Source organism: Colossoma macropomum, unplaced genomic scaffold (assembly GCF_904425465.1).
Source record: "Colossoma macropomum unplaced genomic scaffold, Colossoma_macropomum, whole genome shotgun sequence".
Lineage (NCBI taxonomy): Eukaryota > Metazoa > Chordata > Actinopteri > Characiformes > Serrasalmidae > Colossoma > Colossoma macropomum.
The window spans coordinates 30,967,889-30,994,639 of NW_023494806.1; the positions used below are offsets into that span (position 1 = coordinate 30,967,889).

At 40.0% G+C, this 26,751-nt stretch overlaps 2 protein-coding genes and 1 pseudogene across 2 annotated transcripts in view; all 3 read right to left on the reverse strand.

The window, feature by feature from the left end:
• Window positions 1-14,009, reverse strand: part of LOC118827080 (chemokine-like receptor 1) — a 39,560-nt gene extending 25,551 nt beyond the window's left edge. The window contains exons 1-3 of the mRNA XM_036598286.1: window positions 13,982-14,009; window positions 13,504-13,606; window positions 13,212-13,348 (exon numbers count right to left, since the gene is read on the reverse strand). Coding sequence (XP_036454179.1) covers window positions 13,212-13,348; window positions 13,504-13,606; window positions 13,982-14,009 — 268 coding nt within the window. The remainder of the gene's footprint in view (window positions 1-13,211; window positions 13,349-13,503; window positions 13,607-13,981) is intronic.
• A 997-nt stretch (window positions 14,010-15,006) lies between these two features.
• On the reverse strand, window positions 15,007-16,020 carry LOC118827468 (chemokine-like receptor 1). Its single transcript, XM_036598835.1, has one exon. It carries the CDS (start codon window positions 16,018-16,020, stop codon window positions 15,007-15,009), a length of 1,014 nt encoding a protein of 337 aa, XP_036454728.1.
• Window positions 16,021-22,138: 6,118 nt separating this feature from the next.
• Window positions 22,139-23,070, reverse strand: LOC118827081 (annotated as a pseudogene).
• Between the last annotated feature and the right edge of the window lie 3,681 nt (window positions 23,071-26,751).

The following is a 26,751-nucleotide window of genomic DNA, read 5'->3' on the forward strand; positions in this document are numbered from 1 at the left end:
AAACTCCAACTGCACTGCCGCCAGCCGGGGACTCGTGAGTATCCCCACACCTGCCCAGCGTCTCTCACCTTGTGCAACTCCGGAGTAGGAGAGGGACCAACCCCTATCCAGGAGTTTGGTTCCAGAGCCGACACTGTGGGTGGAGGTGAGCCCAACTATATCTAGTTGGTACCTCTCAACCTCCCGCACAAGCTCCGGCTCCTTCCCCCCCAGTGAGGTTACATTCCACGTACCAAGAGCCAGTTTCTGCCGCAGGGGCCTAGGCCACCAAGGGTCCCCCTGCGATCTCCCACTGCCTGTATGGCACTGCACCACTCCGCAATGCTGGACCTTGCGGGTGGTGGGCCCACATGGTCCCTCCACGTTGCCTCTTCGGGCTGAGCCCGGCCGGGTTACGTGGGCTGCCCCGCCACCAGGCGCTCACCGAAGGATGCTACCCCCAGGCCTGGTTCCAGGGGTAGGTCCCGGTGACCCTCTCCCGGGCAGGGTACACGATCTTCTGTATCCATTTTTCATGGAGGGTTTTTGGATCAAGTTAGTCTGGGTCTTCACTCCAGACCTGTTCGCCCTGGGAGACCCAACCAGGAGCATGTTGCTCCCAACGACTTAGCTCTGAAGATCTCTAGACCACACAAGCCCTTCCGCAACGACAAGGCCCTGATCCAGGAAGGGTTATTCCCCACTGCAAAGCTGAAATCCCTAGTCGACAGCCAAACCCAATCTCCAGGCTGATAGGTGGGGGATTCTCACTGATGACGGTCCGCTTGTCTTTTGTGTAATTGCAAAGCAGTCTCAATGTGTTGATGACTCTCTTCCCAACCTTTTCCCTGCATTGCATCCAACTGTGAAGTGCATGGACATTAGAAACTATAGCAGTCCATGCAGCCATTGGGGTTGATAACCTAAAACACACTGAAATGGAGTCATGCCAGCAATAAAGAATTCGGAGCCATTTCAGCCCAAACCAGGAAACGTGACCAGTCTATGAGGTTTTTAAGACAAAAATCCTTAACAATTTACCAAGTTCTTGATTCACACTCTCACACTATCCATTCGATTGTGGGTGATCATCTCAAGTCCAACTCAAAGAAAAACCAATATGTTCAAAGAGTGATAACCAAACTTGAGAAGTAAATTGAGGACCAGAATCAGAAAGAATGTTTTCAGGTATACCAAAAAATCTGAATATTTGATTAAGCAAAGTTCCAGCAGTTTGAAAAGTGGTGTGCAATGATAAAAAAAATTATAAAAAAAGACTGTAGTGTAGTGGTAATGTTTTGGGGTTTTTACATTGTGAGGAGGTGGCGCACGAGGACACAAATTTATATACGTCAGTAGTCACGGATGCCCACCAGCAATGGTGAGATAGGAGTTGTTGAGCTTGTGTCTCTCCTCGGTGACCTGATGTTAGTGAAGAGTGAGCCAGTATGAGTATAATAAGTTTGTCTTGGAACTGCTCAGGAAAATGAATTTTTCTGAGAGGACATTAACTCGGTATTTTGACACGCTTTTGGCCTTCTCTACCTCCCAATGGATACATGAAATTGTCACATTTGAGGGCAGAATGTTCTCAGGTTCTGAACATACACGTGATAGCACATCTGAATCTGGAGAAGAATCCAGACCAGCGAGCTTGACGAGGGCTTAGGTTGTGGCTAGTTACCCAACATAAGCTCTATAAGATCAGCTTAGAGCTTAGACTGATTATAAAGTTGTTAAAATAAAAATTGAATGCTGCATGCAAGAGGAACTATCCAAACAATAGCAAGATGCAGCATGAAAACTGCACACTGTATGTGCATGACTGTAATTTAGTTTTAATTAACTTCTCTGTTCTTCTAACGTTGACCGATAGTTAGCTAAATCTGCCTTTATGGATTCAGTCAGAACACAGCAGTAGCCACACACATACACACACGCAGTATCTGAACCGCTTATCCTTCTGGGCCGCAGGGGGTTCTGGAGCATGGTGCTGCCAAGCAATCTTTGGGCAGAAGGCAGGAAACACCCTGGACAGGTCACCAGTCCATTGCAGGGCAGACACCAGAAGATACAGCATGTCAGAATTTAGAACTAAATTCTAGATAGAATTAAACAAATTTATTGAGAATGCAGAATTAACTGCTCTACTTTCACCAACACTGGACTGATGACGCTCTCTTCCGACAGTCAGGAAGATGACTGGGAGCAGGACCGGAACTAGCCCTCCTAGAATATCCCCTAGGATAAGGAGCAGGCTTATATTTATGCTGACTATGAAAATCAGCCATTAATCCCTGATCCAGGACGTCCTGAGCAGGGCTCCAACGCTGCTCCTCTGCCTGTAATTTTCCCAGTTTGCCAGGTACTGTACCTCCCTCCTCTTATTCTGGAGTCCACCACCGATGAACAGCATACACAGGAGCTCCATCCAAGTCCTCTGATGTCAGGCACAGCCCCTCCATTGATCCAGGAACAAGTGGCTTGAGAAGGGAGAAATGAAAAGACTGGGAAACACAATAATGTGTGGGCAAACCAAGTATATAAGTAACCTCATCAATTTTCTTGAGAATCTTAAATGGCCAGTGTACTTTGATTAAATTTCTTATTCCCCTCTGCAAACCTGAAATCCATAGTCGACAGCAAAACCCAGTCGCCCAGTCGGCTTGTCTTTTGTGTAATTGCAAAGCAGTCTCAATGTGTTGATGACTCTCTTCCCAACCTTTTCCCTGCATTGCATCCAACTATGACATGCATGGACATTAGAAACAATAGCGGTCCATGCAGCCATTGGAGGTTGATAACCTAAAACACACTGAAATGGAGTCATGTCAGCAATAAAGAATTCGGAGCCATTTCAGCCCAAACCAGGAAACGTGACCAGTCTATGAGGTTTTTAAGACAAAAATCCTTAACAATTTACCAAGTTCTTGATTCACACTCTCACACTATCCATTCGATTGTGGGTGATCATCTCAAGTCCAACTCAAAGAAAAACCAATATGTTCAAAGAGTGATAACCAAACTTGAGAAGTAAATTGAGGACCACGATCAGAAAGAATGTTTTCAGGTATACCAAAAAATCTGAATATTTGATTAAGCAAAGTTCCAGCAGTTTGAAAAGTGGTGTGCAATGATAAAAAAATGATAAAAAAAAAGTCTGTAGTGTAGTGGTAATGTTTTGGGGTTTTTACACTGTGAACAGGTGGAGCGCGAGGACACAAATTTGTGTATGTCAGTAGTCACGGACACCCACCAGCAATGGTGAGATAGGAGTTGTTGAGCTTGTGTCTCTCCTCGATGACCTGATGTTAGTGAAGACTGAGCCCAAGTAATAAGTTTGTCTTGGAACTGCTCAGGAAAATGAATTTTTCTGAGAGGACATTAACTCGGTATTTTGACACCCATTTGGCCTTCTCTACCTCCCAATGGATACATGAAATTGTCACATTTGAGGGCAGAATGTTCTCAGGTTCTGAACATATTTCTTCATATTTGCTTTCATGGAATACACGTGATAGCACATCTGAATCTGGAGAAGAATCCAGACCAGCGAGCTTGATGAGGGCTTAAGCATTTAGCCGTACGTAGATATTCAAGATTCTTATGGTCAGTGAGGACAGCAAAAGGGTAAGTAGCACCCTGTAACCAATGTCTCCATTCTTTAAGGGCCAGGAGTTCGCAATCGCCTATGCCATAATTACTGTTACTGATCACTTCAGACAGTGGGTGAAAGCTTGCTTTCCCCAGAAGTGGTAATAACTGTTCCTCAGACTTTGTACTGGCCCTCCTCTTTCTCTGGTTCTTCCTCTGTTGCATTCTCAGTTTTGGACAGAAGCACATAACATTGGTTTTTAAAGTCGTCTCCCATAAAAGCATAAAGAAATGGGTTCAGGCAGCTGCTGGCACTGGCAAGAATGACAACAACTGTCAATCCTGACAGGTAGAAATTCTCAGATATGTCAGAGCCTAGTTGTATCAAAGCAAGAGTGTTGTAAGACAGCCAGGAGATCAAGAAAGTAACAATTAGCACCGTCATGATCTTAAATGGCTTTCTTAACTTCGCTGTCTGGTTGGACTTCAGCTTTTGAATGATGACAATGTAACAGACAATAATGATCAGGAACGGTATCACAAATCCAAAAATGAATTGGCACACCACATACACAACCTCCTGTTGATCATGCTTGCAATTTTCATAGCAAATAGTTGTCAGGTTGTGGGCATCACATTTAACATCTTGGCAAAAGGCTGATGGTAGGCTATGTTCTGCTGAGATGACCCAGGCTAGCATGATTATCACAGTACATGTGTTCTGAGCCCACACAGGAAACATAATGACCACACAGCAGTCCACCTGATGATGACGAGGAGGAAGATGCTGCTGAACCAGTTTAAGTACATGTTGAAGAATATGAGCTTGCACATGGAACACCCAAAGATTCAGTCCTTTTTGACCACGTGAACAATACCGATGGACAAGAAGGAGCAACATATGTGATCAGACACAGCCAGACTCAAGTACCAAGTAGCATTGACAGATTTCTTCACCTTAAACCCTGCAATCCAGATCACTAAACCATTTCCAGCAACACCCAGGATGAAGATGATGACATTCACCACTGCATAGAAAATGCACAACACATGTCTGCAAGCTGTTGGATGTTCTGGTTCTGTCATCTGGGTTGAACTCTCGATGCCTCTTGTTTCTGTAAAGAAAACACAAACAGCAAAAGTGTAGTTCTGTTCTATTGTGTTTTTTCTCCATCCTGACTCAGTAATGTTCTTGCTTTCAATATTAACCACTAAAAAAGCTTTAGTTAGTTGTAATTCAATGCTATACATAAAGGGGAGCTCCAGCCAAAATGAAAAGTCATGACTGCTACGTCTGTTGTAAACATGCCTATTCGCCTCCTGCAGCAGTGTATTAGTTGTCTCAAGCATAAGATCTTTTGGTTGAAAGACCAGAACATGTAAACCTTCAATGAAGAAAAGAATTTTTCTTCTTTTTTTAAGGAAAGTTTTAGTTCCCACACATTTGTTTTGGTAACACTTTGTTTGGATAGTCTAGTTTAGATGCTTTCTAGATAATTAATTTGCTTTCATGTAACATTTAACTAAATATCTAATAAATTGGCCAAGAATTTCTGTAACTCTAAACCTAGCTCTAATCATAACCCTAACTTTAACTTCAACTCAAAATCTAAACCCAAAACCTCACCCTGCTCCTAGCCCTAACCCTGATCCAAATCCTAACTCTAACCCCACCAATGTTTAAAATTGAGTTTCAACAGATAGCTTGTTAGCAATTTGAACATCTGTAGATAACCTATAGTGGACTATCCAAATAAAGTGAGACATTTGTTTTTATTCAAATATCACAACATCCAAGAACTATGCTAGTTCGATAACAGTGCAAGAAATGATTTCGCTTATTAGTCACAACGGGATGGGGATGTTAGATGTGGTATCTTTTCTTCTCAAGGTGCATTAACCCCTTAAAAGGCCAGGGCCTGCCGGCAGGCCCAAAGTTTTATCACACATTTCTATAACCTAAGAACAGCACAACCATTTTGTTAATGTCTGAATGAAATCACCCAATTACATTCATTTGTGTAGAGTTACGACAGAATGTCACCCAACTGTTGCAGTAAACAAATGCTTTCCGCACTTTGAAAAATGGCTTATGCCAGTGCCTGTTTTGATGTGGTGCTGCAGAGCTGAAGGTTTTGTTGCTTATGAAGAGTGATTCATTTTTGTCAGTAATATACTGTTGCATTCAGTTCCTCTCTGCACTTACCTCAGATTTCATAGTGCAAGAGCCCACTGTCGTGGCCTTACGTACAACAGCCAGTTGGGAAAGTGCCCTCAGTGGAGGAACAGGTTAAATTAATGCACACTATGGTGTATCTTGGAGGACACAGCAAGATGGAAGCTTTACAACCAGCCTTGTTTATATCAATCTTTCAACATTTATTTAAACATAAGTACATTCAGAATGTTTTCATATGTTATATAACAAGCATAATTAATGACACAGAGAGACTAAAGTTAAAATTGAGTTTAAGCAACTAAGCAACTAAAGCCATTAAATAACCAAACAATAGCAAGATGCAGCATGAAAACTGCACACTGTATGTGCATGACTTTAATTTAGTTTTAACCAACTTCTCTGTTCTTCTAACTTTGACGAATATTTAGCTAAATCTGCCTTTATGGATTCATTGGGAACACAGCAGTAGCCACACACATACACACATGCAGTATCTGAACTGCTTATCCTTCTGGGCTGCAGGGGGTGCTGGAGCATGGTGCTGCCAAGCAATCTTTGGGCAGAAGGCAGGAAACACCCTGAACAGGTCGCCAGTCCATTGCAGGGCAGACACCAGAAGATACAGCATGTCAGAATTTAGAACTAAATTCTAGATAGAAATAAACAAATTTATTGAGAATGCAGAATTAACTGCTCTACTTTCACCAACACTGGACTGATGACGCTCTCTTCCGACAGTCAGGAAGATGACTGGGAGCAGGACCGGAACTAGCCCTCCTAGAATATCCCCTAGGATGAGGAGCAGGCTTATATTTATGCTGATTATGAAAATCAGCCACTAATCCCTGATCCAGGATGTCCTGAGCAGGGCTCCAACACTGCTCCTTCACCCGTAATTTTCCCAGTTTGCCGGGTACTGTACCTCCCTCCTCTTATTCTGGAGTCCACCACCAATGAACAGCATACACAGGAGCTCCATCCAAAAGTGTAGTTCTGCGGATTTACAACAACCAGCATGTGGGCAACAACATTCTTCTGGCTTTCTTCCTGAAGGCACATTCAAAAGGAGCGTACAGATAAATGAGAAGCATTAAGTTCATCCAAGAAGATGAGATGAGAATGGAACAGCAGAACTGTACACTTACAGCAGAGCACGGAACTGCAGACTACATCTAAAACCACTCAGTAGATGGTTTTAGAGACAGTATGCAGTTCCCTGCTCTGCAATATGTGTGCAGTGCTGCTCTTTTTGAGCAATTGTGGGAGATAGGCACTGGCATAGCAATCTTTTAGGACAGTTCAAATATCAGCTTGCCTCCCTTGTCAAGACTGCCTTGAAGGTCATACTGAAAAAGGTGGAAATTCATAACGGTACATTATATAGGATTTGAGTACTTGGAAATCTCTCTGGTAGAAATGGCACATAATGGCATGTAATTCCAAGAAATGTTTTGCAACATGGGTTTTGCTTTGGACCCCATCCCCAAGCGGATGAATCAGATGATTGCGATCTCCTTGAACTTGGTGAAGGATGTGTCTTGTAAATGATATACTGTTGTCATCATATCCTCATTAGTGCAGTGTTAAGGTTTTTAAAATGTTGATGTTAAATGATACATGATAAAGATGTATGAAATGGTTTGACTTGTAAATTATTATTTCAGGCTTTACAGGGTGACTCACAGCAACCCATCCACGCCGTATAGTGTTTTTTCTCCAACCTGACTCAGTAATGTTCTTGCTTTCAATATTAACCACCAAAAAAAGCTTTAGTTAGTTGTAATTTAGTGCTATATATAAAGGGGCCCTCCAGCCAAAATGAAAAGTAATGAGTGCTACGTCTATTGTAAACATGCCTATTCACCTCCTGCAGCAGTGCATTAGCTGTCTCAAGCATGAGATCTTCTGGTTGAAAGACCAGAACATGTAAACGTTCAATGAAAAAAGGTACAAATACTGAGAATTTTTCTTCGTTTTGAGGAAAGTTTTAGTTCCCACACATTTGTTTTGGTAACACTTTATTTGGATAGTCTAGTTTAGATGCTTTCTAGATACTTAATTTGCTTTCAAGTAACATTTAACTAAATATCTAATAAATTGGCCAAGAGTTTCTGTAATTCTAAACCTGGCTCTAATCATAACCCTAACTTTAACTTCAACTCAAAATCTAAACCCCACCCTCACCCTGCTCCTAGCCCTAACCCTGATCCAAATCCTAACTCTAACCCCACCAATGTTTAAAATTGAGTTTCAACAGATAGCTTGTTAACAATTTGAACATCTGTAGATAACCTATAGTGGACTATCCAAATAAAGTGACACCTTTGGTTTTATTCAAATAACACAACATCCAAGAACTATGCTAGTTCAATTTCTGTGCAAGAAACGATTTCGCTTATTAGTCACAACGGGATGGGGATGTTAGATGTGGCATCTTTTCTTCTCAAGGTGCATTAATCCCTTAAAAGGCCAGGGCCTGCCGGCAGGCCCGAAGTTTTATTACACACTTCTATAACCTAAGAAGAGCACAACCATTTTGTTAATGTCTGAATGAAATCACCCAATTACATTCATTTGTGTAGAGTTACGACAGAATGTCACCCAACTGTTGCAGTAAACAAATGCTTTCCGCACTTTGAAAAATGGCTTAATGCCAGTGCCTGTTTTAATGTGGTGCTGCAGAGCTGAAGGTTTTGTTGCTTATGAAGAGTGATTCATTTTTGTCAGTAATATACTGTTGCATTCAGTTTCTCTCTGCACTTACCTCAGATTTCATAGTGCAAGAGCCCACTGTCGTTGCCTTACGTACAACAGCCAGTTAGGAAAGTGCCCTCAGTGGAGGAACAGGTTAAATTAATGCACGCTATGGTGTATCTTGGAGGACACAGCAAGATGGAAGCTTTACAACCAGCCTTGTTTATATCAGTCTTTCAACATTTATTTAAACATAAGTACATTTAGAATGTTTTCATATGTGGTATAACAAGCATAATTAATGACACAGAGAGACTAAAGTTAAAATTGAGTTTAAGCAACTAAGCAACTAAAGCCATTAAAAAAAGAAACTTACGACATAAAATAATGAAGGTGAACAACTCAGAAAAATTGCTGCACCTATATATTCACATGTGGTTGGTAAATTTGCTTCACCCACCAGACACTGTGGCTAGTTACCCAACATAAACTCTATAAGATCAGCTTAGAGCTCAGACTGATTATACATACATAAATACATACTTACATACATACATACATACATACATACATACATACATCATCTAAACCGCTTATCTTTCTGGGTTGCGGTGGGGTGCTGGAGCCTATCCCAGCTGTCATTGGGCAGAAGGCAGGATACACCCTGGACAGTTTGCCAGTCCATTGCAGGGCAGACAGACAGACATACACATTCACACACACACTCACACCTAGGGGCAATTATAGCATGTTTTGGACTGTGGGAGGAAACCGGAGTACCCAGACAAAACCCACGCAGACATGGGGAGAACATGCAAACTCCACACAGAAATGATCCTGGTCGCCCGGCTGGGAATTGAACCCAGGCCATTCTTGCTGCACCACCGTGCCGCCCTAGACTGATTATAATGTTGTTAAAACAAAAAACTGAGTGCTGCATGCAAGAGGAACTATCCAAACAATAGCAAGATGCAGCATGAAAACTGCACACTGTATGTGCATGACTTTAATTTAGTTTTAACCAACTTCTCTGTTCTTCTAACTTTGACGAATATTTAGCTAAATCTGCCTTTATGGATTCATTCAGAACACAGCAGTAGCCACACACATACACACATGCAGTATCTGGATCCAGGACGTCCTGAGCAGGGTTCCAACACTGCTCCTTCACCCGTAATTTTCCCAGTTCGCCAGGTACTGTACCTCCCTCCTCTTATTCTGGAGTCCACCACCGATGAACAGCATACACAGGAGCTCCATCCAAATCCTCTGATGTCAGGCACAGCCCCTCCATTTATCCAGGAACCAGTGCCTTGTGAAGGGAGAAATGAAAAAATTGGGAGACACGATAATGTGTGGGCAAACCAAGTATATAAGTAACCTCATCAATTTTCTTGAGAATCTTAAATGGGCCAGTGTACTTTAGATTAAGTTTCTTATTCCCCTCTGCAAACCTGAAATCTCTAGTCGACAGCCAAACCCAATCTCCAGGCTGATAGGTGGGGGATTCTCACCGATGACGGTCCGCTTGTCTTTTGTGTAATTGCAAAGCAGTCTCAATGTGTTGATGACTCTCTTCCCAACCTTTTCCCTGCATTGCATCCAACTATGACATGTATGGACATTAGAAACAATAGCGGTCCATGCGGCCATTGGAGGTTGATAACCTAAAACACACTGAAATGGAGTCATGCCAACAATAAAGAATTCGGAGCCATTTCAGCCCAAACCAGGAAACGTGACCAGTCTATGGGGTTATGAAGACAAAAATCCTTAAAAATTTACCAAGTTTTTGATTCACACTTTCACACTGTCCATTCGATTGTGGGTGATCATCTGAAGTCCAACTCAAACAAAAACCAATATGTTCAAAGAGTGATAACCAAACTTGAGAAGTAAATTGAGGACCACGATCAGAAAGAATGTTTTCAGGTATACCAAAAAATCTGATTTGAATAGGCAAAGTTTCAGAACTATCTGTCCACAATAATGACTGTAGTGTAGTGGTAATGTTTTGGGGTTTTTACATTGTGAGCAGGTGGAGCACGAGGACACAAATTTGTGTACATCAGTAGTTTGACAAGGGCTTGACAAGGGTCTTAGGCATTTAGCCATACATAGATATTCAAGATTCTTATGGTGAGTGAAGACAACAAAAGGGTAATTAGCACCCTGTAACCAATATCTCCATTCCTTAAGGGCCAGTTTCATGGCCAGGTATTCGCAATCACCTATCCCCACAACAGCTGCTTAGCAGCACCATTAGAGGCATAGAAGAAAATGCCAAAATGCTCTATGGTCAGACTAAAAAAATCAGCCAGGAACAGGTTTGCAAAACCACAGTGATGAAATTAGAAATTTTTAAATAATTAATGATTGGAATAATTATTTGTTGAAGTAGTTGGGATCTAAATCAAATGCAGATTTATTATTTTGCAACACATTTCAAATGAGACCACTGCTGAAAAAAACAGCACAGACTAGCATGAATTCCATGCTAGTTTGCAAACTGGTTTCCTAGCTGGTTTATTCTGGTTGGATGCTGGTCTGGTGCTCATTTAGCTGGTCACCCAGCAACACAACATGTTGGAACACAACAGCCAAAACACAACATATGCTGGTTTTGCTGCTGATCAGCATTTTGCTGTTGTTTTTGTTTGTTTTTAGTTTTGTTTTCCTAGCAGGGACTTTAAAAGACAACTAAGCAAACTGCAAAAAACACAGCATCTTCCTGCTTAAAGACATTGTTGTATTTCAGTTGTGTTTTGTCACAATCATGGAGGTATTTGGCTGCATAAGGCTGAAGACCCCTCTGCATGTTGCTGCTCTGGATGGAGAACTTGTAGGATCCGGACTCATCACTACGAGAACTGAATTGATTAGACTATGTACTAGCATTAGAGCAACTGAGAGGAGCTCATTATTTTGCCAATTTTTTATTTATTTATTTTTTTTTGTTCAGTGCCTACAATTTAGTAAGAATCAGAGAGGGTGACGAATGAAAGACCACGTTCCTCATCACTGAGGGACAGTACAAATATTTCTTCATGCTGTTCGGTCTGTCAAATGCTCCATCCTCGTTTCAAACCTTCATGAAAAACGTACTTCATTACGTGATTGGAAGGTTTGTCATTGCATTCACAGATGACATTAATATCTCATTAGATCTAGATTCCCATGTAAGTGGGAATCTCAGATGGCTTCTGGAGAACTGTTTGCATGTTAAAGGGAGAAATGTGAATTTCATTTACAAAACGGTGTCCTATTTGGGTTAATGCTAATCGGGGGTGTATTGGATGATCATAAAGTTGATGCTGTAGTGAACTGTCCCTGTCTTTCTTCTCTGAGAGAACTTCAGCGTTTTTTAGGCTTTGCCAACTTTTTAAGAATTTCAGCAGCACCCCTCATGGCCCTATTAAGCGAAGCGCTCAAACCTGCCCTCTAAAACACCCAGATCCTTCTAAACCATTTATAGTAGAGGCGGTTGCTTCAGAGACCAGGGTGGGAGCTGTTTTGTCACAAAGGTCAGGTGAAACTAAATTGCATCCCAAAGTGCTCTTTTCACATTAGCTGATGCCAACTGAGGGTATTTACGTGATTGGGCATAGTGAACTATTAGCTGTCAAACTTGCCTTAGAAGAATGGCGACACTGGCTAGAGGGAGCTAATTATCCCCTCACCATCTTGACTGATCATAAGAACTTAGAATATCTACGTACAGCCAAGCATCTCAACCCCCGTCAGACACGCTGGTCTTTATTCTTTTAACAATTTAACTTTCACATATGCTATCACCCAGGCTTACACAATACTAAAGCTGATGTATTATCTCACCAGATTCAGGAGGATTTACACAGCTCTTAAGAACCCAAGAACATTCTGCCACCACATATTACAATTTCCTCTATCTGATGGGAATTATATGAAGAAATAGAAAAGGCATTAGAAGGTATAAATATTCCTGAGCAGTGCCCTGCTGACAGGCTTTATGAACCAACACATTCAGAGACAATATTAGACATTTACACCTTTGTGTCAACTTGCTCTGTATGCACTCAATGTAAGACATCTAAGACACTCTCAGCTGGCAAATTAATGCCATTGCCAGTCCCAAACAGACCCTGGTGCCATATAGCCCTTGACTTTGTTACAGATCTTCCTTTTACTTAAGGCTTTACCTATATATCTACTGTGATTGATAGATTTTCAAGAAGTGTTAGGTTAATTTCTTTGCCCTCCTTGCCCACCACCTTTCAGACTGCAGAGGTGTTAGTGAATCAGGTTTTTCATTATTTTGGTATTCCCAAAGACATATCAGACAGAGGCCTTCAATTTACCTCACAAGTGAGGTCTGCTTTCTTTGAGAATATCAGAGTTTCTTTTAGTTTGACGTCGGGATACCACCTTCAGTCAAATGGAAAGTGTGAACAAACTAATCAAGTGGCTCCATGGACCAGACTCTCTTCCAACGTTCCAGATGACTGGATGTGATGCAGTGAGGAGGTCTGGGAAGAAATACGTCAAAGAATTGAAGCAGTTCTGAGGCGCTATAAGCAACAGGCTGACCGTCACCGTGGTGACACGCCCTCCTACCAGCGAGGAAACCAGGTGTGGCTGTTGACTCAGGACTTCAGGTTGGCAGAGGGAAGTAAGAAATTACACCCTAAGCACATTGGTCAATTCAAGATTAAAGTTGTTAAATATAAACTTGATTTAAATTTGCATTACTGGGTATCTAGTTCATTCCATGAATCTCTGCTTAAACCTGTTGTCCCTGGTCCGTTGGACAAGGCTTCATCTGCAGATGCGCCGCCTCCTCTGGGGGAGGTCAACAGGACCCTGGTGTATGCTATTCGTGAGCTGCTGGACTCAAAGGGGAGGTCGATTGCAGTACCTGGTCGACTGAGAGGGGTATGGTCCCAGAGGAGCAGTGCTGATTACTGGCTGAGGATATTGTGGACCCAGGGTTGACTGCTGATTTTCACAGTTGGTATCCCGGATAAGCCCACTTCTTGTCCCAGAGGCCATCCTAAGAAAGTTCCTTCTGGGAGGAGCACCTTCCAGCGCAGCAACAACACTGGATCAGTGTCCAGCTGTGCCTCTGGTAGTGTGGGTGGTGGTTATCAAACTGGGCTTTGTTCCCGGACTCCTTGCCCTTGCCTATACCACAGAGACCATGGTTACATTTATCCATAGACATAGGTCACATAGGTTTTACTACCATTTTAGTAGTGGTAGATTGTTTCTCTCTCATGTCACTTTATTCCATTTGCCAACCTTCATTTGCCTTTAAGATGGCTGAAGCCATTATTAATTAAGTCTTCGGCTATTTCGGTATACCAGAGGATATTGTCTGACAGGGATCCCCATTTCACGTCATCCAGTGTATTCTGGATTGGCTAGGGGTGATGGTTAGCCTTATGTCTGGGTATCATCCTCAGGCTAATAGACAAGTGGAACACACCAACCAGGAGCTGGGGAGGTTTCTTCAGACCAACTGTCGTGACCAGCCTCACAAATAGGCAAAGTTCCTACCATGGGTGGAGTACGCCCAGAACACCATTTGTCACTCCTCCACAGGTATGATTTACCACAATTATATACCTGGAATGTAGGTACTGAATTCAGATGGTACAGGCAAATCGCTACCGCAGTGAGACACTGGTATTTCAACCAGGTGAAAGAGTTTGGCTTTCAACTCGTGACCTCAAGCTCAATCTGCAATGCAACATACTCAGCCCCTGGTTTGTAGGCCTGTTTAAGGTTATGAGGCAAATAAACCCTGTCACATACAAACTTTAGTTGCCCCATATTTTTTTGCCTTTTCTCCATTGTGATGTTTGTGTTTTTTTTTGTTTTTTTTTTACTTCAACTGCATGTTGTTGTCTGCTATTAAAAGGCACTACATTTGCATCCAGTCTCCTTCTCCTGTGACAACCCTTTTAGGTCTTAAAATTTTAGCACTCTGGTATAATACATAATGTGGTACCTTTCTGTATTATAATGACTATGTTTGAACCCTACTGTCAAGGGAATGCAATAAAGTGGCATTTTTTCCTCCCAAAGCTACACTAGCTTTTTTGTTTGTCACATGCAAAACTTGTCAAAGGACATTTGTTGATTTTCTAAATGAAAATTCATTTATTTAATATTAAGTAAAAACACTATCTACAGAGAACACATTTTTGCACAATCTATTGCACAATTACTGTTTATTTGCTGAAGTCTATACATTTGATAAATATGAAACAGAACATGTCTAATCTGTCCAAATCTGTTTTGCAAGAAGCATGAGGGAAATGCATGTTTTTTGCTTTAGATTATAAAAAATAAGAAGAAAAGTCAGGCAAAATGACTAAATTAGACAAATTTAAACACACTAATTTAAATACTACAACAGATGATAATCATGCTTGCTGGGATTTAAGATAACAGTCTTTAAAAAACAGCTTACAGCAAAAGTAGATGAAAAAAGGAAAAAATGAAGAAAAAATGGTTTTGTTGCAAAACTGATTAGTTTTGTTTGGCTAGTTTTGTTCTTTTAACTGTTACTGAACACGTCAGACAGTAGTTGAAAGCTTGTTTTCCCCAGAGGTGGTAAGAACTGTGCCTTGGACCTTGTTCTGGTCCTCCTCTTCTGCTATTGCATTCTCAATCTTGGACAGAAGCGCATAACATTGGTTCCTAAAGTCCTTCCCCATAAAAGCATAAAGAAACGGGTTCAGACAGCTGTTAGCATTAGCAAGAACAACAACAACTTCTGATCCTGACTGGTAAAAACTCTCATATTTTTCATAGTCTAGTCCCATCAAAGCAAAAGTGTTATAAGGCAGCCAGCAGACCAAGAAAGTAACAATCAGCACCGTCATGATCTTAAATGGCTTTTTGGACTTTGCCATCTGGTTGGACTTCAGCTTTCGAATGATGAAAATGTAACAGATGATAATGATCAGATATGGGATCACAAATCCAAATACGAATCTGCACATCACATCCACAATCTCCTGTTGATCATTCTTGTAATTTGGGTAACAAATCGTTGTTTGGGTGTTGTCATAATACAAAACATCCAAATAAAAGGCTGATGGTAGACTAAGTGCTGCTGACATGATCCAGGCTAGCATGACAATCACAGAGGCCTTTCTTACTGTGCGCTTGTTCTGAGCCCACACAGGAAACATAACAACCACACAGCGGTCCACACTGATGATGACGAGGAGAAAGATGCTGCTGAACCAGTTTAAGTACATGTTGAAGAATAATAGCTTGCACATGAAAAGCCCAAAGATCCAATCGTCTTTGACCGCATGTACAATACCCAAAGGCAGGGTGGAGCAGAGTATGAAATCAGACAGAGCCAGACTCAAGTACCAGGTAGAATTCACAGATTTCTTCACCTTAAACCCTGCAATCCAGATCACCAAACCATTTCCAGCAACACCCATGATGAAGATGATCACATTTGCTACTGCATAGAAGATGCATGACAGATCCATGCAAACTGGTGGAACTGTTGTCAGGCTTGTGTTGTCATAGTCTGGACTTTCTGGTTCTGTCATAGGGGTTGAATTCATGGTGCCTCTTATTTCTGCAAAGCAAGCACAAACAAAAAAGGTGTAATTGTTCTGATTCACAACAACCAGCTTGTATGCAACAAAATTCTTTTTGACTTTCTTCCTGAAGGCACATTCGCAAGGAGCCTACTGATAAATGAGAAGTATCATCCATGAAGATGAGATGAAAATAAAACAACAGCATTGTAACCATTCAGCAAAGCAGGTAACTGCGGACTACCTCTATAACCACCTAGTGGGTAGTTTGAGCAGTTTTCGGAGAGGCACTGGCATAGCAATTTTTTAGTATAGTTCAATATCAGCTTGCCTCCCTAGTCAAGACTGCCTTGAAGGTCATAGTGAAAAAAGAATTTGCGGAGGAAAATACACTACAGTGTGTAATAGATGAGTACTCAGAAATCTCTCTGGTAGAAACTGCACACTGCATGTATGAACAAGAAACAATTTCTATCATGGTTTGTGCTTTAGACCCCTTCCCCAAGTGGATGAGTCTGATGATTGTGACCTCTTGAAAGACTATTTAAACAGAGCTCAGCCAAAACTTTGTGAAGGATGTACCTTCTGAGGATCTAAGTGAATGACATGTTATTGTCATCATATCTTTATCAGTGTAATGATAATATTTAAAAATGTCGACTTGCCCATGCAAACCATATTCTATAGTGTTTTTTCTCCTTCCTGAGTAATATTATTTCTCTCAACTTTGACAAAAGTCTTACATAGTGTAGCTTGAGTTAGTTGTAATTCATTGCTATACTCAAAGGAGCACTCTAACCAAAATGCAATGTAACTATTTCTACATTTGTTGTACTTATGCCTATTCACCCCCTGCAGTGGTGTAGTAGTTGTCTCGTGCATGAATTCATCTAGTTTAAAGACTAGAACATCTAAGCATTCAACGACAAAAGGTACAAATCTCAATGAAAAATGTTCTTCTTTTTTTGAAGAAAGTTTTAGTTTTCACACATTTGTTTTTATTAAAGCGTCCAGTATCTATGCTAAATCATTTTGTGTGCAAGAAAGAGTATTGCCTATTAGTTGCAACAGAACGGGGATGTTGGATGCAGTGTTTTTACACTAGGCAAAGGTAGGCACCCGCATTGTGCCCCCAGGAGCCAAGGGCCCCATTAAAATATAAATTGCATATACTTTACGTGTTTATGTTAAACATTAATTTTGAAATATATCCTTTTTAAAAAGTAGCTATTATTTGTGATTATAGTGATTATTTTCAGTACTTTCATCGCAGCTCCAATGCTTGAACATTATTAAAATTACTATTCCATGTTGTGACATGACGACACAATTGCATGATGACAGACTAGTCTGAACAAGGCAATTAAGTGATAATCTAAAAAATGGAGAGGAGGATCTTTTGTATGATTTTAAGCGTTGAAAGGGAAAATCACATAAAGTCTTAAAAGTGCAGCAAAGAAATGGAACAGCAAAAAGAAAGAAACCAAAAATTGCTACAGTCCCAAAGCAAATTGTTTTTTTTCAGTCAGAATAGAGTGCTGCACAGACTAAGTAACTGTACACAATGCTAGCGTTAATGTTAGGACAGACAGGTACAGTGTTGGGATAAATAAAGGTTAATCCTTAATTTTTTTTAAATGTCATGGCATTATATTATTTATTGCTTCTTGGAAATCACCTATTACATTTACCTTACTCTGTACCAAATTATTTCACAATATTAAAAGATTTGTTTCAAATATATATTTTTTTTTAGTGAGTTAATTTCATGTAATCAACTTTAAGTGAAAAATGTATAGAAATAAAGAAAATAAAATTATAGTTTCCTACAGCAATCTCAGATATCTACCAAGATATCCTACAGCTATACATATCTGGAAGCCCAAGAGGAGAAACTGTCATAGAAGGATTCTTTGCAAGAATCATTACCTTAAGTGAGAAACTAGAAATGAGAGCTAGCAAAACTTTTGACTAAACTGAGAAGTTTAAGTTGGGTGTTCTCAAGTTTTATTACATACTTCTATAACCTGCGAATAGCTCAACCAGCTTTTCAATGTCTGAATCAAATGACCTGATTAATTTAATTTGTGCGGAGTTATTATGTCATCCAACTGTTGCAGTAAGCAAATTATCATGATCTGATGCACAACACTTGCTATCAGGATTTTAAAAAAACAACTTACCTGCCAGTGCCTGTTTTGATGTGGTGCTGCAGAGCTGGTGGTGTTGCTTATGATGAGTGGTACATTTTTTGTCAGTAATATACTGCAGCATTCAGTTCCTCTCTGTGCTTACCTCAGATTTCACAATTCAAAAGCCCACTGTTGTGGCCTTACGTCCACCACCCACCAGTTTGGCAAGTGGCCTCAATGGAGGAACAGGTTAAATAAATGCATGCTATGGTGTATCTTGGAGCACACAGCAGATGGAAACTTTACAACCAGCCTTGTTTATATCAGTCATTCAAGATTTATTTAGACATGAGTACATCGAGAACATTTTGCAATGTGGCATAATTAGCATAATTAATGACACAAAGGGACTAAAGTTAAAACTGAGTTTAAGCAAATAACAACTAAAGCCACTTAATGAGTCAACTTATGAAATAAAATAATGAAGTTGAACAACTAAGAAAGATTTCTGCAGCTCTATATTCACATATGGTTGGTAGATTTGTTTCATCCACCAGACACTGTGGCTGGTTACCCAACATAAGCTCTATAAGATCAGCTTAGACTGATGATAATGTTGTCAAAGCAAAAACTGAGTGCTGCACGTAAGAGGAACTATCCAAACAGAAGCAATATGCAGCATGAAAACTGCACACTGACTGGGCATCACTGTAATTTAGCTTTTACTAACTTATCTATTATTGTAACTTAGACTGATAATCAGTTAAATCTGCCTTTATGGATTCATTCAGGTTGATTAGAAAGTAGTTGGGACCGAAATTAAATGTGCAAATTTAATTTGGTTTATGCTGGTTGGATGCTGGTCTGGTGTTTAATTTGCTGGTCACCCAGATTGATTATGCTGGTTGAACACAACATCCAAAACACTACATACACTGGCTTTGCTGGTGATCAGTATATTAACTTTTATTGCTGCTGACCAGCAGACTAGCATACAACATACCCTGGTTTTGCTGTTGACTATCCATGCTGGTCTATGGATTTACACTGCTGGTTAAAAGTTTTTGAACCCGTCAGAATTCATAAGATTTTCACACAAGTCCTAATAGTAGATAAACAGAACCAAATTAAGCAAATGGGACAAAAAATATTAGACGTGGTTTTTTATTTATTGAGGAAAACGACCCAGTATTACACTACACTTGTGAACATCTGATGAAGTTCTGGGTCAAATTTATGCAGAAATATAGAAAATTCTACAGGGTTCACAAACTTTCAAGCACCACTGCATGTGAAAGAATTTCACTTAGTTTATTGTACTGCATCATACTACACATTGTACTCTTTCACTGGGTAGCGTTTTAACCTATTCTGTAACATGCTTCCCAGTGAGAGAGGCAGTGGTTTGTTAGACAGCTGCCTCCAAAATGGAATGCACTACTACACTGGCTTACCTAGCACAAATGTTAAAATACCACAATGTTAAGGAGAAACTAGTGTGCTACCAGAATGTGAATTCATGACTAGGATTTATTTACATACTTTAGTATGGTGACCACTAAGCATTATGAATTTGGCCCAAATATGGTTTGTATTTGAATGAACAATGACTCAGCTTTCAACAACTGCTCTGTACAGTGCTGCAGAGCTAGGAGTTTTGTCCTTATGATGAAGGACAAATAAAACATTGTGACATTCAGTTCTTCTCTGTGGCGGCTTTAGTTCTATAAGAGTTGCAAACCACACATCCCTCTCTGTCAAAGCACATCCACTGCACAGTTGGGCAAGACTTTTCTCAAATGAAACAAAAAGACAGAATCAATTTGACAACAGCAATACAATAAAACTCGAGAAAACTAGAAAAATACTTTCCCTGAAGAAAATATGAACTGATCACACAGCTTAATGTTTTCCAGGTGGTTGCAAGGGTTGGTTTATAAGGTGTTCTTGCTAGGTATTTTTTTTTATGAAGAGTTGCTAAAGTATTGCAAGTGGTTTCTAGAGTGTTGCTGGTGACAACATAGGAAGGGTGTACAAATCTTTGGCCACATAGTGTACAGTGATTGCTGTAATGACTGCTGCAAAAAAGGCCCTCATAAAAATATATATATATTAAAAATCAGATCTTTCAGTGAAATTGGCTTGGCAAGACTTACAAAATAAGCAATAATATCTACAGTATTTGGACAAAAGTATTGGGACACCCCTCCTAATTACCTTGTTCAGGTGTTTCAGCCACATCCATTGCTAACTGTTGGATAAAATTAAGCACATAGCCTTGCAGTCTCAATAGACAAACACTGGCAGTAGAATGGGTTGTACTGATGAGCTCAGTGACGTTAAACATGGTGCTGTCACAGGATGCCACCTCTGCCACAAGTCACTGTGTGAAATTTCTTTCCTGCTAAATCTGCCCCTGACAACTGTAAGTGCTATACTGTGAAATGGAAGCAGCTAGGAGCAACAACAGCTTAGCCACAAAGCATTAGACCATGCAAGCTCACAGAGTGGGGCTGCCAAGTGTTGAAGCGCACACTGCCTATCCTCGTTTGAATCACTCACTAAAGAGTTCCAAATTTGCCTCTGGAAGCAACATCAGAAAAAGAACTGTGCATCAGGAGCTTCTCAAAATGGGTTTCCATGGCAGAGCAGCTTCACACAAGCCTAAGATCAAAATCACGATGCCAAGCATCGGAAATGTATTCAGTGGAGTGATGAATCATGCTTCTCTGGCAGTCTAATGGACGAGTCTGGGTTTGGTGAATGCCAGGAGAACGTTACCTGCCTGACTGCATTGTGCCAACTGTAAAGTTTGGTGATGGAGGGATAATGCTATGGGGTTGTTTTTCAGGGGTTGGCCGAGGACCCTTAGTTCCAGTGAAGGGAAATCTTAATGCTTCAGCAGACCAAGACATTTTGGACAACTGTATGCTTCTAAATTTGTGGGAAAAGTTTGGGGAAGGCCCTTTTCTGTTCCAGCATGACTGTGCCCCAGTGCACAAAGAACTTGATTGGCACGCACAGAGCCCTGACTCAAAGAGCCTGCCCTGACTCCATCAAACACTTTTGGGATGAATGGAGATTGCGAGCCAGGCCCTCTCATCCAGCATCAGTATCTGACCTCACAAATGCTCTTCTGGATGAGTGGGCAAAAATTCCCACAGACACTCTTCAAAATCTTGTAGAAAGCTTCCCAGAAGCTTCCCAGAACATATGCAATATCAATCTGAAATACCATTTCACCATGTAAAGAATCGTTTAAGCATGAAATAATTCTACATAGAACAGTTTCAGACAGAACCACTGCATTAGTAGCACTAGTTTTAGCTTGGAATAAAAATAAGCGCAATTTTACACATTGACAATACATAATGTGATACTTTTGTGTATTATATTGACTATGTTTGAACTCTTGTGACAAGGCAATGCAAAAAAGAGTGGCATTGTGGCATCCTCCCAAACCCATGTTAGCTTATTTGCTCGTCACATGCCAAACTTTAGTTGCCCAGGTCAAATGAAATTTTGTTGATTTTCTAAGATCTAAGATCTTAATATTAATATTAATATTAACAAATTCTCTACAGAAAACACTTCTGGACATTTTAAGGCACTATTACTGTTTATTTGCTGAATTGAACTGAACACACTGGGTAAAAATGTGGCCTATGCAAAAGTTATGGCATCAGTTATTATCAAGTGTTCAAACAGTAGCGTGCTGCAGTTTTGTTAAATTTGTTTTAGGAGAAGAAATATAAAGAATAAATGCATGCTTTTTTATTGCTTTGGAGTATAAAAATAAGGACGACAGTCAAACACACTAATTCAACACTCCAACAAATGATAACAATCATACTTATCGGGATTTAAGGTAACACTCTAAAAAGCCTTAAAGAACATTTATAACTGTAAAAGCTAACAGCAAAATTGTACGAAGAAAAGTAAAGAAAATAAATTGTTTTTAGTGTAAAACTGACAGGCTAGTTCTTTTCTTTTAATTGTTAACCAACACTTCAGATGGTAATTGAAAGTTTGCTTTTCCCAGAGGTGGTAAGAACTGTGCCTTGGACCTTGTTCTGGTCCTCCTCTTCTGCTATCGCATTCTCAATCTTGGATAGAAGTGCATAACATTGGTTCTTAAAATCCTTCCCCATAAAAGCATAAAGAAATGGGTTGAGACAGCTGTTTAGCATTAGCAAGAACGATAACTACTCTTAATCCTGACAGGTAAAAACTCTCATATTTTTCATAGTTTAGGTCCATCAAAGCAAAAGTGTTATAAGGCAGCCAGCAGATCAAGAAAGTAACAATCAGCACCGTCATGATCTTAAATGGCTTTTTGGACTTTCGCCATCTGGTTGGACTTCAGCTTTCGAATGATGACAACATAACAGATGATAATGATCAGATACGGGATCAAGAATACAAAAACAAACCTGCTCACCACATCCGCAACCTTCTGTTGATCATTCTTGTAATTTGCGTAACAAATCGTAGTTTGGGTGTTGTCATAATACAAAACATCCGCAAAAATGGCTGTTGGTAGGCTAAGTGCTGCTGAGATGATCCAGACTAGCATGACTATCACAGAGGCCTTTCTTACAGTGCGCTTGTTCCGAGCCCACACAGGAAACATAACAACCACACAGCGGTCCACACTGATGATGACGAGGAGGAAGATGCTGCTGAACCAAATTAAGTACATGATGAAGAACAGGAGCTTGCACATGAAAAGCCCAAAAATCCAATTGTCTTTGATCACATCAACAATACCCAAGGGCAGAAAGGAGCAAAATATGAAATCAGACATAGCCAGACTCAAGTACCAGGTAGAATTCACAGATTTCTTCACTTTAAACCCTGCAATCCAGATCACCAAACCATTTCCAGCAACACCCAGGATGAAGATGATGACATTCGCTACTGCATAGAAAATGCATGCCATATCCCTACAAGCTGGTGGAACTGTAGTCGAGTTTGTGTGGATTTCATAGCCTTGACGTTCTGGTTCTGTCATCAGGGTTGAATTCATGATGCCTCTTAATCTGTAAAGCAAACGCAAACAGAAAATGTGTGGTTGTGCTGATTTACAACACACAGTTTATAGGCAACATTCTTCTTGACTTTCTTCCTGAAGGCACATACAAAAGAAGCTATAAATTATTGAGAAGCATCATCAAGTTCATCCATGAAGGTGGTGAAAGCAAAAGAGCAGTGTTTTACCTGTATTGCAGAGCACAAGACTGCAATTTACCTCCAAACCACCTAGTGGGTGCTTTTAGAGAGTTTGTGCAGTTTTGGGTACTGGCACTGTAGTCTTTTAGTACAGTTGAAATATCAGCTTGTCATCAGACAAGCCTCCCTTAGTAGGTCATACTTTCCCACACATTCTTTAAGTATAACATTAAAACATCCAAAAACTATGCTTTTGTTTGCAAAAACAGTACTGCCTAGTAGCAGCAATGGGGGGACATTGGATGCGGCAGCTTTAACACAAGGAAAAGGTAGCCAGCCCCCTAGGGCCCCATGAAAATCCAAATTTGATATACGGAACGTGTTAATGTTAATTTACAAGTCAAAACGCATCCAATTTAAAAAGTTATTGTTATTCGTTATAAATAGTGATTAGTTAATCTATGAGATGAGGTTCTTTTATGTGATTTTTTGAGTGTTGAAATGGAAAATCAAATAAAGTCTTCCAAGTGCAGCAGAGAAACAAAAAGCAAAAAAAAGTTGCTACACTTTTAATGCTGTTTATTTTTCAGTCAGAATGGAGTGCTACACTGGCTCAGCAAACTGTACATAGTACTAGTATTAATGTTAGTACAGATATCTATAATAATGGAAAAATGAGAGGTCAATAATTACTTCTCTAAAATTTTATGGCATTATTACTTCCTGGAAATCATTCATTACTTCACTTCCTAATGCTGTACTAAATTATCTTGCTATGCTAACAGATAACTAAGCTTGGTTCAAATATTATTTCATGAAATAAGCCAAATTTACTTCCAATACAGTGAGATAATTTCACTTACTAAGCTTATTTAAGAGAAACATGTATAAAATAATCTAATCATGTTCTTAGAACAATATTAAATTGAGAAGTATTAGATATGTTGAGTACACTTGTCAAGATATAGTTTTTCAGGGTTAAGTAGTTCCACTTGGGAGCCCAAATCCTCAACTGTAATTTAAACGTTCATTCCTACACTGTTAAAATGATAAGATAACTGATTACACTGCTTTTCTTGAGTTAACTCAACTTGAGTTCAAACAACTTAAATGTCTTAGTTTAATCAAAGGTTCTCCTAACACTTTTAGATTTGCCTCTTGGTTAGATAAACAACATAGAACCTATGTTTATTACTCAGTTTTTCCAATAGCTGGGACTTTTTCCATCACACAGTCCCACCAGGCACTTTCTGCTCTAAGGGTCCCAGTTACAGACAGCTATGGCATTGGGTGCAAACTCACAACCACCTGGTGGAGTGAATTCTTAGCCTGTTGCATCACCTGCAAACTCCTGAGGTTCCTCACATTTCTGTGTCCTTTAATATTTAGCAAACTGTAAAAGAATTGATTTAACTTTGAGGAGTAATGTGGTGCAGTGGTCTAAGAATATGACCCCCAACATCAGGAGCTCACTTCTGGCACAAGAGGAGAAACAGTGACAGAAAGAGTCTCAGATAGTGAAGAAACAAATTAAACCAAGTGGAGTAAAAAAACAAATTATTATTTACTTAATTGAGAAACTAGAAATGAGAGCTAGAAGAACTTTTGACTGAACTAAGAAGTTTAAGTTGGGTTAAGTTGGTGTCCTCAACAAAAGCAGTGTTATCCATTACCTTGTAATTTCAAGCTGAGATGATTTCTCATTTTTTACAGTGAGGGACAAGTACAATTGTCAGCATCTGAAACAGATAAACTGGTTGTGCTCATTTGTGTAGAGTTATTATGTCATCCAGCTGTTGCAGTAAAGCAAATGATTGTTTCAGTTGCTATCAGGTTTTTTAAAAAATGACTTACCTGCCAATGCCTGTTTTGGCGTGGTGCTGCAGAGCTGCTGGTTTTGTTGTTAATGATGAGTGATGAAAATGTTTTGTCAGTAAAATACTGTACCACTTAGTTCCTCTCTGCAGTTACTTCAGATTTCAGAGTAACAGCCCTACGTCCATCACTCAGTTGGGCAACTGGCCTTAATGAAGGAACAGGTTAAAAAAATGCATGCTGCGGTGTAAATTGGAGGTCATAGCAGATAAGCGCTCTACTTTTTCTAATAATTCACTCGCAGTAACTGCACTCTGTAACATGGAAGTCGGTTGCAAGTGCAGTGTCTATATTTGGGTAAGTCCAGTACTCTTTGTCACAACAAGTAGGGGTCAAAACACAAGAAGGAAACATAAGAGACATACTCATAGTCATTGACCAAGGGTCAAAAACACAGGAAAGGCCAGCACAAAGTAAAAAGCCTCAGAACTCAGGTTATCAAACACAGAGGCTTCGCAAACAGGTCAAATAAAGTCGTATATATACGCAAGTCTTAAATGTCCATGAAATGAGTTTCAGGTGTGGGTTTTTGAGTAGCAGAGAGCCTAGAGGGGAGGACAGTTCATCAACCAGGTCAACAGAGGGGACAGAGGCAATGAGGGCCAGCGATGTGGCCCAGCTGAGTGGGGCACTGGGAAGCTGGCTATGGAGCCATCCATTGGCCTGGCACAGAAGGAGCAGCTCTGGGAGCCTGCACAGTAGCAACAGCTTTGGGAGCTGGCACACCAGGAGCAGTCCAAAAAGCCAGAATTGGAACAGGATCAGGGAGCTTGGGAATGAATAGATATGAGCAATTAAACATTAAAATATAAAGAAAGTAGAAAAATAGGTTAGGGTCTCAAGATTGAGACTGGAGTCAGGTACTACAACACTATGTTACATTATCAATTAATGTTATGAACTTTCCAGACCTTTTAAGGTGTTTGTGACATATTTTAGTTTTTAGTTCATAGTTTTTATTTTTTATTTTTTTGGCACTACATTACCAATATTATCATAACATTAAAGCTTAGAGGGCCCATCTACTTAGAGGTTCACTTGTTGTTTTGGATAGTGAATAAAATAGCTTTATTTGAATTCTAAAAAAATGTGACCCAATTCCTATCACCACCACAAATGACTGTAAAGAGTGGTTTGAAATTTACCATTTTACATCAAACCACTCTGAATGACTTTGTTTACATCTCGACTATTGAGTCAAACAGAAATTTTTAAAAATCACTGAAATTCTCTTTTAAGGTGGACAAGGACAGTGACCTTCTTGAAACGATTCTCAAACTAGCAGTAATACTTAACTGCAATATTGGTGCAATTTGAGCACATAATGGCAGATACAACCCTGTTTTGCAGACACAAACAATTCCCACAACAGCTTCAGTGCCAGGAAAATAGCTCTTATAAGATAATACACCTTTATAGCTAGAGGTAAATTTAAGCTACAAGTGCAATATTGTGACTGCTGATTATTATGAATCTGGCCCAAAATCACATTTATATCTGAATGAACAATGACTCGTCAACAGTTGCTTCTGTACGGTGTTGCAAAGCTGGGATCTTTGTCCCTATTATGAACTAT

Bases quoted from the DNA above. Each gene is read 5' to 3' on its own strand.
- LOC118827468 (XM_036598835.1), bottom strand. From the start codon at position 16,020: ATGAATTCAACCCCTATGACAGAACCAGAAAGTCCAGACTATGACAAC.